Source organism: Gobio gobio, assembly GCF_949357685.1.
Source record: "Gobio gobio genome assembly, chromosome: 18".
NCBI lineage: Eukaryota > Metazoa > Chordata > Actinopteri > Cypriniformes > Gobionidae > Gobio > Gobio gobio.
In genome coordinates, this window is record NC_137111.1 from 24,434,285 (window position 1) to 24,452,024 (window position 17,740).

Sequence of the window (17,740 nt, forward strand, 5' to 3'; positions counted from 1 at the left end):
AAAGGCCCATTTATACTTCTGCGTCGAGAGTACGCCGTAGTGTACGCCGTAGGCTACGCGCGTAGCCGACGCCGTCGTGAGCATTTATACTTCTGCGCTGTTGTCTGCGTCAATGTGCAATTCCACATGCAGGAGCTAGTAGGCAGTGTCCTCGGGCATGTTGGTGTAATCAAGACAACAGCCGAAGAAGAAGCAGTTTGTTGCTGTGTGCATTCATGTCGGAGTATCAGCAGCAGTGAGAGAGCGTCTTTTCTTGCAGCTTGAGTTGTTGTATCTAATACAAATTAAGCATCTCTAGTTGATTAGTAAAGTTAAATAAGGCGATCTGGCGCTGGAATGTGTTTGTGAAATCATGCAGAGCTCGTGGCCGCTGTTTTCAGCAGCGGTGGCTCGAGCAATCGATTGCTGTTTCGGAGACTTCATTCACGAAATATACCCTAATGTGTCCCTGTTCATGGTATACAATTACTGATTAACATCTTTGGTTTTAATGAGAAAATAAATAAACTATACTCAGCGGATCTATGTATTTATTTACTACCATAAAGAATCGCTGGACTGCAAAATATTGTGTTATAGCAGTCGTAAGGAACTATCATCCCATTTCTTGACACACACACACACACACTCCTATCGCAGATTTTTTATTTATTGATTGACCTGAGGGAGGGGTTCTGGCAGACCAATCACAGCGCTTGCGGTCCGCGTAGAATTGACGCGTTGTTACATTTTTGGAGAGGTGCGCGTCAGGCTACGGCGTAGGGTACGGCGTATCCAACGCGTCTATGCGTAGGGTACGCCGTACCCTCTGCGTGCACTCGACGCAGAAGTATAAATTGGCCTTAAATTGGCCTTTAGGGGTATTACTGGAAGGCATAACTCTGATAAGCCCATTGGTGGTCTACATTAACCGACATGTCTTTTTCAAAGAGAAGAAGAAAGCCTTCCGTTCTGCAAACAACCTCCTTCAAGAACAGCACATGCTTTATGAAATCTGTATTTGTGGAGCGCTGAACGGGCCATTATGAAAATGTTCAGAGGGGCCATTACTGCAAATATTCCCACCGTGGGCATGTAACCAAGCACCTAATAAGCATTTCTGCTAAGGCACACAGTTTCCCATAGTCTTGTCGCTCGGAAGACAGACTTCAATGAACGTCTGAAAAACTAACGCTTAGTCATAAAAATGTACAAAATGACAGGAAAAAATACAGAAGACATAGACACATCTGGGGAAATTCGCAGCAAAGCAGTGGCACAGACAACGGCAACCAGCAGGTGGCTGGGCTAAACTAACTTCTGGGAAAATGATTTTCCACGAGAAGGAATGGGATGCTGTCGGTAAGCAATGAATACATCATCGCTCTGTGCTTCTTTTGCCATGTTTTTCTCTTTGCTCGAGCATGTTCCCACTCACCAAACCGCTAAAAAACCAAATTGATGTTACGATGTTTTGATTGATGCTCTGTTTTCTCTCTCTTCCCTTTGTAAGACTGAACAGGTCTGAAGAGATTAACTTTTTTCTTCTCTTCAAAATGGTTTAAATTTTATTTTTATTTTAGTAGAAAACCAACTCCATGTCTACAACTGCCCACATGTACAAATATACACAGCAAGCTACATCCCCTCATCTCGGTAACCTGAGACTAAAGAAAGACGAGAGCCATCCGTCACAACCCTGGAATACAAGCAGCTATCCAAACAAGTGCTGTGGATTTGGTCAAAACAACAGAGATGAGCACTGGCAGTTTGCAGGAGAGGTCTGAGCTGTTTTCCCAGGTTGCAGTCAGGGTCAGGTTTCTTGTGGATGCACAGTGCCCCCTTTAGGCCAAAGTGTCAAACTGCCCAGCTGATCCAGTTCAGATTGTAGTGAAGTTAGACGTGATACTTGCACTTAGCATTTTACAAACTACGAGTATTTGGCATGTTCCACTTTCACATTTTGCTTTTTTTTTTAATTTGCAAAACTTTCCTTTAGTATTCACACTGTATTCAGAAAACAAATAAAAAAGGTCAGAATATTAGTGTTTTTTATATATAGTTACCAAGTAAGGTTGCCACAATAATTTGTGCTGGACAAAATGCTCTTTCTCTCTCTCTGATAAATCCCTGGTAAATACCGTATTTGCACTACAGACAATGTAAACATCAAATTCAGAGGAAATTATACATCTTTAAAATTGTTTCAATACTTTTAAATCAGCAAGGATGCTTTAAATTGATCAAAATTTACAATAAAGAATGTTACAGAAGATTTTTCTATTTCAAATAAATATTCTTCTGAACTTTTTATTCAAAGAATTCTACACATCGGTTTATCAGTAAATGAGTTACTTAACTTGACTACATTTAAAAAATGATCTACAAAAAGCTGGGCCCCACTAAAAGATTTGATGATAAGAAATCATAGATTTAACTGTTTTGTTGACTCCGAATGAGATCAGTGATTTAGGCCACTACATGATGATTATATCATCAGCAATAAACAACCAACATCACCTGATCACATTTTCTCTTGGCTTTTCTTGCCATAACAAATGGGCTTTATAAACACACAGTTAAAGCAGGCAGAAAAAAATTTTATCTAAAAAGGAAAGGGTCAATAGCCCAAATAAAGCAAACATTGAAACTATTATTTTCATTAAAGTCCCAGTGAACCGGAAATTGCAACTGATTTTATTTCAGTGCTGTGACGTATTTCCAAGTGAACCGGAATATTGAATAGAGGGCAGGGATTCACTTCAGCGCTCCTCTTCTCCATCTCTCGCTCATAGCAGACTAACGGTTGGAGAGGAGTGGTTAAGGATATTCAAACCCTAGCCGTCACACAGTCGTCATCGGAAAGGGAACGCCATTCCAGACCGGAAGTTACTTTTCAGATTTTAATTAAAGATTACCACGGCAAACTATTTTTTTATGTGCTTTAACTTGCACGGATTAATTGTTCACCCTAAGACCTGTAATGTGGGCTAACAAAGTAAATAAGATCGATTTTGATTTCATGAGGACTTTAAAAGATAAATTACAGAAATAAAGTCAATCTGGTTAGTAATGCATTAAGCTGGTAATGCTGTTTGTGGAGTTGTTTAATCCTCCTCTGCTGAGATCTTCAGAGATTAAGGGTGCTTTCACACTTGGTTCGATTGCCTGGACCGAACCCGAGTTCGATTGCTCCCCCCTCCCCCTGCCCCCGCTGAACTGTGTTCATATTATATTATTTGTGTCCGAACCGGGGTGCGTTTACGTCATTAAAGCAGCAGCTGTTTACCCGGTTGCTTAATAACGACACTGAGCGTGAAGGCGGCAAAATGCATAGCGTTGCTCACCTCACTTTTATATTTTTGTTTTTTAACTGTTGGTTTTGTCTCCAAAGCTTCAGTACGTCATGGCACTTGCATCTATCTGCCGCGAATGTACTGCAATGCGCAAAAGAATGCTGAAGCCGAGCAGAAATGAGATCTACAGCTCTCTGCTTGCGGTACGTCAGTCACACTCGCCAGGAAAATGAGTGAAACGCACACAAACACACTTTTTTTAATCAAATCATACATCATTAATAGCGGTTAACTTCCGCGATTTAGTACGATTGCATTCACATCAGCAGCAAGCCATAGCAGAGTTCACATGAACCGTACCCCAGACCACCCTTTTTACCGCACACCCCGAGGTCGGAAGACCGCGTTCACATCATTCAAGCGTACCGAAGTCTGGTGTCAATCAAACCCGGGTGCGCACCAAAACTGCTAGAGTGAAAACACCCTTAATGTCTTCTTTTAATCTACAGTTGATTTCATCTAAGGCTGTGGCTGAAGGCAGTTGTCCTTCCGTGATTCTGCTCATTATCATCAGGTGTTCATCACTAATGCTCAATCACTTATTTAATTACTTAATACAATTATTATCCAATCATCATGCTGGGAAATAGAAATGTTCTATAACTCATCCATATTTGAAAGCCAAACGCCGTTGTAAACCCCTGGCTAGTTTGGAAAAACTTTGGATATAGAAAAAAAAAATAGCGTGGTGTTGTCCTAGAGGATATCCAATTTGCAAAAAATGCTAATGCAAATTAGGAAAGACATAGAACATGTTCGGGAACACATCCCTCTGTGCAGATAAAGGTATGTTTATAACTTAAAGCCGAATTATTTCTGTGACGCAGAGGGAATCCCGGAATCTAGTCATGACAATTTAATTTACTGTATAACACAGATGTTCCGTAAAACATGCAAACTGATGGATGAATGAATAAATCGAAAGTAGAGCTGTACAATAAAATCAACTAACGACATGGTCTGTGAATATTAAAGCACAAAACACTGCTATATAAATATATGATCTGCTTTTTCTGTCTATATGTGAATGAACAGTGCTGTGTTGTGTACTACATACTCAAGTACGCGTGATACTCATGGTGTTTTTAACATCTCTGTCTCACAAACCATATTTGGACATGAACATTTGCAGAGCTGATCTAAGAGAACCCCTAATGAGCATTTTCATCATTTTATTAGAATAAAAGGCTACTTTTAAAGGCAAGCTTTATAATGGGAGTAAATGGACGTTTTTGTTTTGAAGTAAAAAAGTGCATCTATCCATCATATAACTGCTCCACACGGCTCCGGGGGGGTTAATGAAGGCCTTCTGAAGCGAAGCGATGCATTTGTGTAAGAAAAATATCCATATTTAAAACTTTACAAACTGTAATCTCAAACTGTCGTACGCGTGTGTTTACAAGAGTTGCATATGACTGGAGTTGCATATGACGTAGGATGTTCCGGTGAGAATATGCTAGTTGACTCAAAAAACAAGTTTTGTTTTGCTCAGCCATTATAAAGCTTGGAAGAGCCAGGACATTTTTTTATATAACTCTGTATTCTTCTGAAAGAATAATGTCATGTACACCTAGGATGGCTTGAGGGTGAGTAAATCATGGGGTAATTTTCATTTTTGGGTGAACTATCCCTTAAACTGGAAATACTGAAAGGGCAAACAGCCCTCTACACTTCCACAAAAAAACTGTGTAAAAGATAGACTGGTCCATTCAGAGAAAACAGAATCATTGCTGGTGTTTGGGAGGACCACCAAATCCACATTCAGAGAGCTCAGGGCTCCAGAGTGCGACTAAATGGTCGCATTTTGCGACTAAAATTTGAGAGTGTGCGACTGAATTTTACATCCAGTCGCACATGTGCGACCAGTAAATTTGCCTGCTGCCTGTCGGTACTGGAGAAATTAAGAAAATACACTTACTAATTATAATTGATAGACGTTATGTCTGGCAAATTCTATCTTTGCCAGCCGTTTCTATATGAGATAATATTAAACCATTTGTCCGTGATGCATTTTTGCCATTCGCAATCCAGAAGAGCGAGAAAGCGAGCTCTCTCACGTGGAGCTACAGCGAACACAACACCACAGTCAGCTTAATGAGTGACGATGGCCAAGAGAACTACACATAAGTTTTTCTGCTTAAACTTTAGGGATGTGCTGTGATATTAATCTAATTTTATTTTCGATTTTGGCTTCCAAGAATTATAAAAAGATGGTATGAGGTAAAACTATTCCATGTTCAGTGTTCAGTGCCGTGTTCAGTCGAGCGCGACATCCTTCCCTTCACAGCCTTGCGCTGTCATTTCTCCTTAAACCTAAACTAAACGTCAGATTCAGTGATTGTTGTAAACTGCAGTCTCTACTGTTGCTAAACTGCGGGATGTGTTTGATAATAAAGAGCTATTAAATGCACAATAATCCGCGCAAGAGACGCTGTTTCAAACTTCAAGGCGGCTTATGTGTGTGTGCTGCGAAATGGACCGACTTGCACTTAATATTTTAGGTTTCGTGTGCGAAGCCTAAACCATCAAATAAACAACAAATAGCCGGTGTCAAAATGACCGGATTGGAGAGTAGTTATTTTAACAGTTTATATCTTAAATGGGCGTAAATAGTTTGGAGAAATAGGAGAATATGGTATTATTATTATATGGTCTTAAAGGGGCAGCGTCTGATAAACCTGCTGACGATTGAGCCATTAATTCGAATCGAACAAAATACAAATAGAAAATATTCACATCTCTTGAATTAACAACTTTAGCTTTTATAAGCATCGATCTATCAATTTATACAGTGAAAACTATGCAGTGTTATTTTACATTTCATTACTTTATTAGATTTCTTTGTAGGTTTGTTCTTTACTGTAATATTAATGTTAGCAGACCTTCCAAATACCTGCACACTGGTCCATTTACAAATAGATGTTTTATATTTGTGTTCAAACTTTGGGTTTCTTTTGCTATAGATAATTTACTTTTCTTACTTTTCTTATAAAAAAAATAAAATAAAGTAGGCTATAATAAAAAGAACCGGTAAGAATACTGTTAAAGTACCGAATCGATAAGCAGTATCGGTAAGAGTAGTAATACCATTAAAACCTTAACGATACCGATCCCTATTAGTAATACAGTGGAAATTAGTAGATTTGGTTAGCATGTTGATTTACGGTGTGCGCCCCTAAAATTTCTGGTTGTGCCCCTAAAATTTTCAGTTGGGGGCCACTGTGCTCCTAGTGACAAAAGTTAGCCTGGAGCCCTGGAGCTGTTGTTAAGTTACACAGAGTGCAAGTAAAAAGTAAAAGTTTGCACTGTTTGAATTTCCTGACATCCCTATTTAACATGCGCAAGATTAGGTTGAGCTGACAAGTTCCTCTTGGACATTATGACACTCAATTCTTCAACAATAAGGCTAAGCCTCCTAAAGGATCCTGAAAATACCTGAGACAATCCCTGCACTTTTGCTTTCAAAGGTTAAAAGGTCAAGCCACAAATCTGCAAAGAGTGCGAGACAGTTTCACAATTGAGGTCAGTTTCATTTCCATTTGCAATCAGCAATGCAAATTTGGTGGAAAAAGGCAAGCGAGAGAATATGTGCGTGTAGTATTACAGAAAGCTCTGAGCCTGAATCCCATCATGCTGACAGTATTAACAGGGCTTTTTAAAAGGGAATTTGGTTCTGTTCTTGCTCTCTCTCGCTCTCTCTCTCTCTCACACACACACACACACACACACACACACACAGTTATTTCACTGTTCATTAGAGCAGCAACTGCCATGGGCAGTGGCCATCGATTTTCATTCCTGATGCAACATTGCAACAATCACAAGTTTGCACATCAACTCACTTTCTACTGTCCAGCCTGAACTGTGGACTTAGATTTGAACTGTGTCTGTGTGTGTGTGTGTGTGTGTGTGTGTGTGTGTGTGTGTGTGTGTGTGTGTGTGTGTGTGTGTGTGTGTGTGTGTGTGTGTGTGTGTATGTGTGTGATCAATATAAGCTTGAGAGCGGATGTCAGTAGGGCATTATTTCAAAAACTGATTTTATTAAGTGCTAAAGCCTTGACCAGAAATACCAAACCAAAATGTCCCTTCATCCAGTCTAACACAGGGCCAAAACAACTGATAAAAATAGATTATTATCGTTATCGATAATGAAAATAATCGTCAACCAATTTGATTATCGATTAGTCGTGTCTGTGCACTGTACCCGTGAAACCATTCGCCAGTCTGTCACTTTAACCCATTTCTAAAGGGCAAAATGCATGTGGAAAATAGAGGAGGACAGTAAGCTGTTGCGGAAAAAGGCATATGATTCACGTTGTCCGAAAAATGAGAATGCTTTGTATTTAGAAGCACTTCAAACAAAAGCATAAGCATTTACCACGTCTTATACTCTCGTGCTTTGACAGATGCGTGTGCAGTTTACTGCCTCGAACAAGTGTTTTCCTCAGCGCATAACTTACTCATGGGTCTTTCTAACATTTACAGATAAGGATATGCCTTTAAAATTTCCTTTTAGCATACAGTACCCATACAAATTACACCCCCAACCTCAAGTTATGCCCCCTATTGAGAAAAGTGTGATGTCATCAGAGTCCCTCCCTCTGGATTCGCTGATGTCATCACTAGTACTGCTCTGCTTCTGCTTTACTTTCCTCACTTTTTAAGCTTCACTATCACCACCTAGTGATAAGTCATATAGATCGTATAACATAAATCATCCTGTTTTCCCCAGTGTTTATTTTAAATCTGAAATTCTACAGTAAATTTTAATTTTATGAAATAGTAGGTTTAGGGCAAGGTTTAGGGTTGGGGTGTAGGTTATTTAGTTATTACCATGAGTGTATTAATCTGGTTGTATAATTAATTTTATGTTTTACTAATTTGCAGGCCCTTCTCCTCACAACAAGCGTCTTGGTAAACGTCACGTACTTCAGTAAACAAGCGCCTATTTTGTGCTTTTGTTGTTGTTTATCATCAGTTTTAATTTAGTCATTTTCATATCTGCTTTAAAATACTAAGCAATCACTTGTTTTTAAATTTAGAATTCAATGTTTTAACCCTTTTTTTGCTTATAATCAGAATAGCCTACATGGATACATTCATTATATTTGTTTTCATAGGCTTTATACATTACATTGTTTGGAGGACAGCACTGGACAGGATGTGAAATAACTTGAAATATAATGGATTGATTTTAAAAAATATAATAATGTATAATAATTTTTAGATTTTTCATCCAATTAATTGAAAAAATAATCGTTAGTTGCAGCCCAAACACATACAGTCCTCCCCACCACCTCCTCAATGCAGCAAGCACTCTCTAACACACACTCTTTCTCTTGCTCACAACACTGCAGAATCAATACTACTGAAAATTACTTAGACTTGAAGTCTTTAAATTGCCCAAGCTCTCTTGCCCTAAAACAATCACAGACATCAAAAGAAAAACATCCTTGAAACAAGGTCTGCTGTTACTGAACTTCTGCAAGACATGCTTTATTGTGAGTTGAGAAGCCTGACCAAAGTTTTTGACTTATGAAATTATTTTGCATAGAGGCATTAGTAATAGTAATAATAAAATTAGTAAAAACATGTTAAATTGAACTGAGATCACAACACTGGTGCCGTGTGACATACCAAATATTATCAATATGATTGCAATGATTTTGTTGGCAATATAAAAGAAGCGATATTGTGAATATCATAATGATTAATGCATGTTTTCTCTGGCCATTAAGTTTCCTAAACAGCATGTCCTAAAGAACATGAGTAATTGTGCCATCCCTCCTTGTGAAAGAACGTTCAGACAGTGTTGTGCATTCAGAGATGTGTTAAAGTCATCTCTGATGCGCAACCCCCCCCCCCCCCCCATTTAAAGTCATTTTAAATTATAATAATATATCATAATATTACCATTTTGCTGTATTTTACTGTATTAAAAAAAACTAACTTTTGTATTGTGATATAGTCCTACTGAAGAATATTGCCCAGCCTTATTTACAGGTATCTGAAAATATTATGATATTTGCTCACATATTTAAAGGGGTGGTTGATTACCCCTTTTTACAATATGTAAAATAAGTCTCTGATGTCCCCAGAGTGTGTATGTTAGCTCAAAATACCCTACAGATTTTTTTTTATAGCATGTTAAAATTCTCACTTTTTTTGAGGGTGAGCAAAACAAAACATGTGCCGTATTTGTGTCTCTTTAAATGCAAATGAGCTGCTGCTCATGGGACGGAGCTTCAATAACTGCGGTTAACAGCTCTGATAACCTCATGCAGACAGGCAATTAAACCGTTCAGCCTTTTTTATGTTCAAAACGGAGTTGGACAATGATGGAGAGACTCGAGAAGAAGTGACAACATGTAGAATGCAACAGAACGTTTCTGAATGATCTCACCCCCTTTGTTGTGTTCCCAGGGGCAGGGTTTATGTACATTTCAGGGTTAGTGATGTCACTAACCCGGGAGAAAGCTTGTGTAGTCCCTAACAGCCGTTTGTTGTAGTCCCTCAAAAGTGATTTCTGTAAAAGAAAATATCTCCCTTTGCTTTGAACTTTGAGCATCGTAACTTTGCAGGTATTGTTTATGCTCCAACAGCAACATTACACACTAACTAAAGTTTAAAAAGTGAAATCATAAATCAAAAACCCCTTTAAACTAACATGCATGGAGAGGGGTATGTGTAGAATTTTGTGAGTGTTAGGAGTTCTACAGGTAAAAGTGTATTTATGAATGTGAATTTACTTTATCAAATCAAAAGATACCTCTAGTGCTTTTAGCAACATAAGCTCCGGTTTACTTCTAAGGGCCCTTTTTTTGATGATGACAGTGCACGAGTCCCACTTTCAGCAGTCAATTACAAAAGAGCAGAGGCCCGTCTTCGGTTAAACATGCAAGGGTTCTCCATTCAGCTTTGTGACTCAAAGAACATTTAATGTGCAGAGTGCATTAGACTCCATTACTGCATTCATCTGTGGCTACGTCTCACCAGGCTACAGGGCAAAAGACACAGCTTTCTGTTTCTTTCTGAACAGCTCCCATAATCACAAAACGACACTCTCCCCTCCTGAGCACAAAGCCTGCACGACATTTTCAAATGGTGAAGAGCTCAACCGTATGCTTCACACAACTCAAGGTTAGTTTTTTTTTTACACTTTTATTTTTAGTTTAAGTTTTAAGTTGACTGCTTGTTCTCATTTTTTGCCAGACAGATATTTTTGGCATGAGTTTCAACGCTATATTTAACAGCTTCACCATCTGACCGCTCTGTCAGACAGCATTTTTTTTATTCAGAGTTTGTTTTGCTTGCTTTGCGAACCGACACCTTGTGTGAAAACAAGAGAGCAATTAAAATGTCTGCACCTATCACGACCCTGATGTCAGTTGCTATTTCAATTAGCAGCTCTGACAAGAAATTTATTTCTATGAAAAAATAATTGGCCATCCAGAGAGTGATTTAAAAACCCATTTAACATGCTTACAGCCTCACCTCTCTCAGCATGCAGCATGAAGCCGCCCAAAATTAATTACTGTTGCCATTTAATTTCATGCTGCCTGACATTTCCAATGCAAACTCTACAGGGCCTGAGTGTAAAACCAACACACTTTATTAACTAATATTGCTGTATTAAAACTAGTTTTTTGTTTTCAGTGACTCAAATGAATGTGAAGGCAACAAAACACTCACAAGGAGATCTCCAGAATTAGATGCTAGATTGGTAGAGCTAATCTTTACAGTACAATTCTTTTAAAAAGAAAATAAATCATCATATCATCACAGTATTTAGTGTACTTTAAGAGACAGCGCACCCCTTCTTTTGAGTTGAGAAAAGGAGTAATACAGGTTTAGAACATCATGAAGGTCAGTAAATGATTTAAAATGACAATTTTAAATTGAATGAACTATCCCTTTACATAAAAGAAAACCTCAAAAATCATCAGAAACCATTAAATGAATGGCTTAAAATAAACATGCATTTAAAGGGGATAACCATTGATAGTTAATTTATTTTCAGATCTATTTCAAAGATTTCTCCAAGACTCCTCAGAAAATGAATCAAAAAGAGTGAATACAACGAAGGAGAATGACGCTGCCTCCAGACAGGCATTTCATAACTATTTGCATGTGGAAATATTGAAATATCAAAAACTTATTGACAAATTTACATAAATTAAAAAAAAAATCAAATCAGCAATAAAAATCTCACAATAATTATCCCATATATGTTGTTTCTTATACGCTTTTCTAACTCTGTTTGAGCAGATGTGAGGTTGGGCCAATGTGCATGTGTAGCCCCATGCACGAATCGCTGGACACTGACTGGTGGGCACTGATGGGAACCGGAGCTTCTAATGGAAGCTACTGTGACAGGATTACTTTACCAATTGGCCATTGGCCTTTTTTTATTTAGAAGGTGGGAATTATTTTGCCATATTGCATTGTAGTTTCTCTCCTATTCATAGTAATACAAGTAAACCGTCGTGGTATGTACACAGACTTTGCAATCACATCTTGGTCTCATTTTTGCGATATCTAAATTTTTACAGGAAACACTCCCAAAATGTCCATCATGAAGTACAAAAAAAAAGTTTCAGTGAAGAACATCTTAAATATTAGTCTCTGTCTAAATAAATAAATCTTTTGCCTTCAGAAGAAGTTGTATGAACCAATTTTATGGTGCTTTTTGGCCTTTTTCATGCTTTTCTAGTCATTATTAGAAAAGACTAAGAGCATTAAATAAAAAATTATGCCAGTCAGCAGCCACACCTTTCTAATACAGAAAGAACATAAACACCGGATGAACTAATCCTGCTCACCAATAAAATCCTCAAACTCAAGTTATGAAATATAATATTACATGATCTGAAGTAGGCCTTTTGAGCAAGGACCTCAAGAGGTTTCTTTATTACAGTAATATTCCTCAACGCTAAAAGCAATAAAAGCGCTGGAGAGGAGTAAAAACGTTTATAATCAGAAGAGGAAAAAAAAAAAAAGTTTATGATGATGACTGGGCGGTCCTTGCACCAACCTCTCTGCATAATTAGGAGAATAACCATGATAAATCAGTCAATTTCACTCCTTTCTTAGAGTTTTTATGACGTTTTTTTTCTTTGCAAGGGCCAGAAGAGAAGACTGCAAGGACAGCGGAAATCAGGCTCATCGTGGTGTGTTCGATTTCTAAGTGCGGGAAAATAAATGATGAAAACTACACACTGGGGGGGGGGGATTTGGTATTCAGACTAAATGCAGGAGAAAGCAGAGTCTAAAGGTCTGTTCACACTATAAAAGAGCAATAACTATAACGAGAACGATAAAGACGTAGTTCTAAAAATCGTTATAAATGCAAAAGAATAGCAGAGTTCACACCACAACAATAAAAATGATGGCACAGAAGAACGATATTGTTGGAATCCCTTTCAGAAAGTTTTTTCCACAGCTGATGGATGATAAAAAAAAAACAATGGCAGCAAATCAGAATCAATCTTGCTTTAACGAACTCGAGCATTCAAAGCAGCAGACGACAAAACTGCAGTGCACGCTTATAATAGATAATATAAATAGAACAATATCGTCCACTGGTGTGGTCGGTAATATAGTTATTGTTAAAGTTATCTTTATAGTTTATTGTTCTTGGTGTGAACGGGACTTAAAGGGATAGTTCACCCAAAAATGAAAATTAACCCATGATTTACTCACCTTCAAGTCATCCTAGGTGTATATGACATTCTTCTTTCCGACTAATAAAATCGGAGTTATATTAAAAAAGTCCCGGCTAATCCAAAATTTATAATGGCAGTAATTGTTGCTCTGTTTTTGAAGTCAATAAAAAAAATTATCTGTCCATCAAATAACGTGCTCCACACGACTCTGGGGGGTTAATAAAGGCCTTCTGAAGCAAATCGATGTGTTTGTGTAAGAAAAATAACCATATTTAAAACTTTATAAAGTAAAAAGTTCCGGCCAATCGCCTTCCGTGGAAAAAGTGTTGAAAGTGCCTCTCGCAGTTCAATATGCTTATAGCTGACGAACGTAACTGGTAGTGTAAGCATTTTGAACTGCAGAGGCACTTTCAACACTTTTTCCATAAACTGAATACGGAAGGCAAAATAGTCTGAGATTTCAATGTCTGCTCAGAGGGAAAGGTCTCAGGATGGTAAGACTTACAGAGGGAGCACATGCGTTTGAGTGCGAAACCAGTGGGAATAAATCAAATGCACAACACCCGCAACCCTGCACTGAAATTCAAGACCTATAGACGTCTAGACGAGTGAGTGAGAGGAGGCAGGAATGTGTCAAACTGTCAATTCGCAGTCAGAGAGAAGAAAGAGTGAGAACTCCTGCTGGTATTGGTGTATCAATACTGCAGAAAAGGATCGAGATGTATCACTAATCCAACCTAATAATGATTGTATTGGACAAAGTGAAACATGTAAAGTGTTTACAATCCATTTTATGTAATCTAGGGGTGTCGAAATTATATTTCTAAGATGCATCGTGATGCAGACGAGGACGATTTGTATCGGTTCAGAAAGAGACTATAACCGATTATAATGTACTGATAATTTTCATTTGTCACATACGTGTTTTGTCGCGGTAGCATACAATGGCAGAGGGAGGCGAGTGCGAGTAATTAAAATGCTCTGACTACTTTAAAAGCCGACATCTGGGCACATTTCGGCTTTTATGAACGACCTGGTAAGCACGACCTGGAGAACACGCGCAGTATCTGATTTAGCAAAACTATTTTATTTACACTTGGGCACATAAATGTATCTCCGCAAAACAGATATGAATTCGATCTTCAATTCCCACATTATATGCAGATTTATTGGAGTTCACGTCACCGAAAACAACAGATATGAGCTGCATTTTATTGATCACCAGCTAATTTCAAGATCAAAGAATGCAATGGGAGAGAGCGCAGCAACAGCATTTGGTAAGATCATTCAGTTTCTTTACTTTTAATGAAGATGATTGTATGTTGAGCACCTACGACTTTACTTTCGATAGTTTGTGTGCTGGCTGGAGATAGATAGCCTACGCAGCTGCTCGTCTGCGGCGGTGCGTGCTTCAGTAGCGCTGTCATATCTGGCTATGTCATATAGCCCATAACACGCTCTCACACGTAATTTTTTTTTGCATTATTGCAAGGAATAAAATTATTTGGTTTCAACAACCAGATGCATTTAGACTTTAGTTTTGATTGTAATGCGGCCCAGACCACCTCGTGAACTGGCTTTTAGTATTTTGTGTATTTGTTCTTGAGTTTTGTTTGATGTTTGATACATGCAAGAAGCGTGATTTCTTTGAGCAGGTAAAATTAAAGGTTAAGTTCATATAACTGACTGACAAAATTGTATACAGTGTACAGTGTGGGATGCAGTGTATCGTCAATGCATTGTGATGCATTGTGATGCATCGTGATATTGAATTGAACCAAATCGATGGCATGATATTCGTAATCGAACCGAACCGTGAGACCAGTGTAGGTTCACACCCTTAATGTAATCTGATGTATTTCTGAGTTTAAAAATAACAGCAAGTTAAAACATTGGAGGGAAAATTTTGAAAAACTCCCCAGCAACTGTTTTTTCTCAAGAGCACAATGCTGTATCCATTTCCAGCATGACTGCTGGAAACTAAAAGACAATTCCCCGCAATCGCAGAGATTCTTTCTGATTGTTCTTATCATTGTATTATAGCTTTGAGATGGAAACATCATTCCAGGAATCTAAACTCAAAAACACTGGAGCAAATGGGGCTTTAAGAATCAGTCGAAAGCATGGTTGCAATAATACGATTACTTTCCTAGCCTGAGCCACTGGCCTTTGATGGATGAACAGCCAGTCGTCTGCATGATAAGTCGTCTCCTTCATATTCCTTTAAACCAATTACTTTTATAATTCAATGCCACAAACCCTACAAAACATTTCGTATTATTTTAAGCGACCACTGATATGAAGAATGTGCCAACAAACTTGTTGAAATAAGCACAGAGAGAAACTCAACCACAGTGCAACTGAATGCATGATTCATTTTGATTCATTTTGCTTACTGTTGCAGTTTCACATCGGTATGATTGCGTCAGACCACAAGATTAGACCAGCGTTCTACTCAGCCTGCTTTCTCATTTCCTGTTTTCCTTGCTGACTGACCTTACTGCAACCTTGCAGAAAGTTTTTAAGGGGAAAGTTGTCTCGTAAACAAAAGCAGTTGTCAGGGAGGGACAAACACGAAAACTCTCTCAGGGTCTTTGAGGAGTCAAACTTAAAGATCCTCTGTGGTAAAGTCTTGCGTCTGGATCCACGATTCTGTCCCGGACTTCTGAAAACAACAGCCCTTCGTTCCAAACACCAAAAATACTTAATTTTTTCATAAAAGTAGGCACAAATTCCAGCCAAAAAAAAAAAAAAAGGATACAAATATTCACAACATAATGCAACCCTGACTTTACAAAGTGTCAGATAGTAAATGAAAATGTAAATATTTATAACAGACAGCAGTTTCAGACATGAACCGCAACACTATTTGTGAGTGGAATTTTAAACTATTCATCTCAATGAGTGAACACATCTAATCAATGGCAAATCTCCCACACAATATAGAGTGTACTAAATACTAAAGTCCTGTAAGCACTTGAAGTTCCCATTTCTCTCTTTATTGCCAGTTTCCTTGACTTGAGGTAAACTATGACAGTGCTATCTATCTGCTCCCTCACTGCAGCAGAACCTAATTAACACGCATCCATTTGTGCAGAACATCTACTATAGAACTGCTCCTTTTAATTCATAACAAACTGATAGATTTAAGACAGCCCCTAAAATAAAGCTCAATAATGGGCACAAAGTAAATGGAGATTTTTGCAACATGACAAGACAAATAACAAGCTAGAGAGACAGCTAGCTAGCATCCAACCATGCAAACAAAAGGAAAAGTCATTTTTACAAGTTTGTTCCTTGGTATCCTGTTTCATCCTGAAAAGGAAACGCAACATCCCTGTGCAAGAACATTCACGGCATATCAATACAGAACTGTTATAAACAGGAAAATCCACTGTAGAGAGAAACAAGAACTGTACAGACATAAATATACATAAGCAGAAATCTCATCACATCCTGTAAATTGCATCAGCACAAACAAGAAAAAAAAAAAAAAAAACTAGTCATGTCTGTACCACTTATAGACACTAGAGGTCAGGCAAGCACAACAAATGCAAGTGCATAAAAGACTATGCAAACCTTTAGGCTAAACTTGAAATAAGAAACACTTGTGCAGTAATAGCCTTGCTAGTGTACTAAAGCTGCGATACTCAAATTGATCCAAAACAGCAAACTCACCAGCATTCACTATGGCATCCAATTCCAAGATGGTGATGTCACCTTTGTACAGAGACACTTTGTCAGCAATGGAGACAGACGGATGTTCTTCCTCAGTAGCTGTACAGTAAAGATAAAGTAAAGTTAACTTACACAAGAGCTACCATTTCAACTGCATGTTGATTCTCATTATTGATCAGAAAAAAACAGGTTAATCAAAGGTCTTACAAAACTATACTGACCAACATTCATCTGTAATCACTCAAAAGTCAAAACTAGTTTTGAAAGATGGAACAGGACTAAATTATATAAATTGAGAAGTGGTAGAGACACTGTGGCCCCTGGTCAAAAACAAAGTCAGAGACAAGAAAATAAAAACCTCTCAGGAACAGGCACCTTCAGTGCAAAACTATACGACCAGCAGAACATTTGGACAAATTTGACTGATTTGTTTAATATCAATTGTGACCATGTACTGTATATAAAAGCATCATGGTTTTCACAATAATATCAAGCAGCATAACAGGTTTCAACTGATAATTTTCTGAAGGATCATGTGACACTGAAGACTGGAGTAATGAATGCTAAAAAATTCAGCTTTGCAATCACAGGAATAAATTACATCTTAAAATGTATTAAAATAGAAATGTATAATAACAGTTACAATATTATTGTTTTTACTGTATTTTTAATCAAATAAATGTAGCTTTGGTGAGCATAAGAGACTTCTCAAAAACAATAAAATCTCTACAGATGTCAAACTTTAAACAGCTGTCAAAGTGTACACACATATACAGGGGTTGGACAATGAAACTGAAACACCCGGTTTAAATAAATATTAAATAATTTATTAGCATGGTGTATGGCTTCATTTTGCGGCCAATACAGCATCAATACGTCTTGGGAATGACACATACAAGTCCTTCACAGTGGCCAGAGGGATTTTGAGCCATTCCTCTTCCAGAACAGAGGCCAGGTCAGTCACTGTGATGCTGGGAGGAAAATGTTTTCTGACTTGCTCCTCCAAAACACCCCAAAGTGGCTCAAAAATATTTAGATCTGATGACTGTGCAGGCCATGGGA

At 38.0% G+C, this 17,740-nt stretch overlaps 1 protein-coding gene across 4 annotated transcripts in view; it reads right to left on the reverse strand.

Annotated features, from left to right (window-relative positions):
* The window catches only part of macrod2 (mono-ADP ribosylhydrolase 2), a 661,627-nt gene that overhangs the window by 632,285 nt on the left and 11,602 nt on the right, over positions 1-17,740 (reverse strand). For all 4 annotated transcript variants that reach the window (XM_079842113.1, XM_079842112.1, XM_079842111.1 and 1 more), the window contains exon 3: positions 16,679-16,777. In XM_079842113.1, the coding sequence (XP_079698239.1) occupies positions 16,679-16,777 (99 nt within the window). The remainder of the gene's footprint in view (positions 1-16,678; positions 16,778-17,740) is intronic.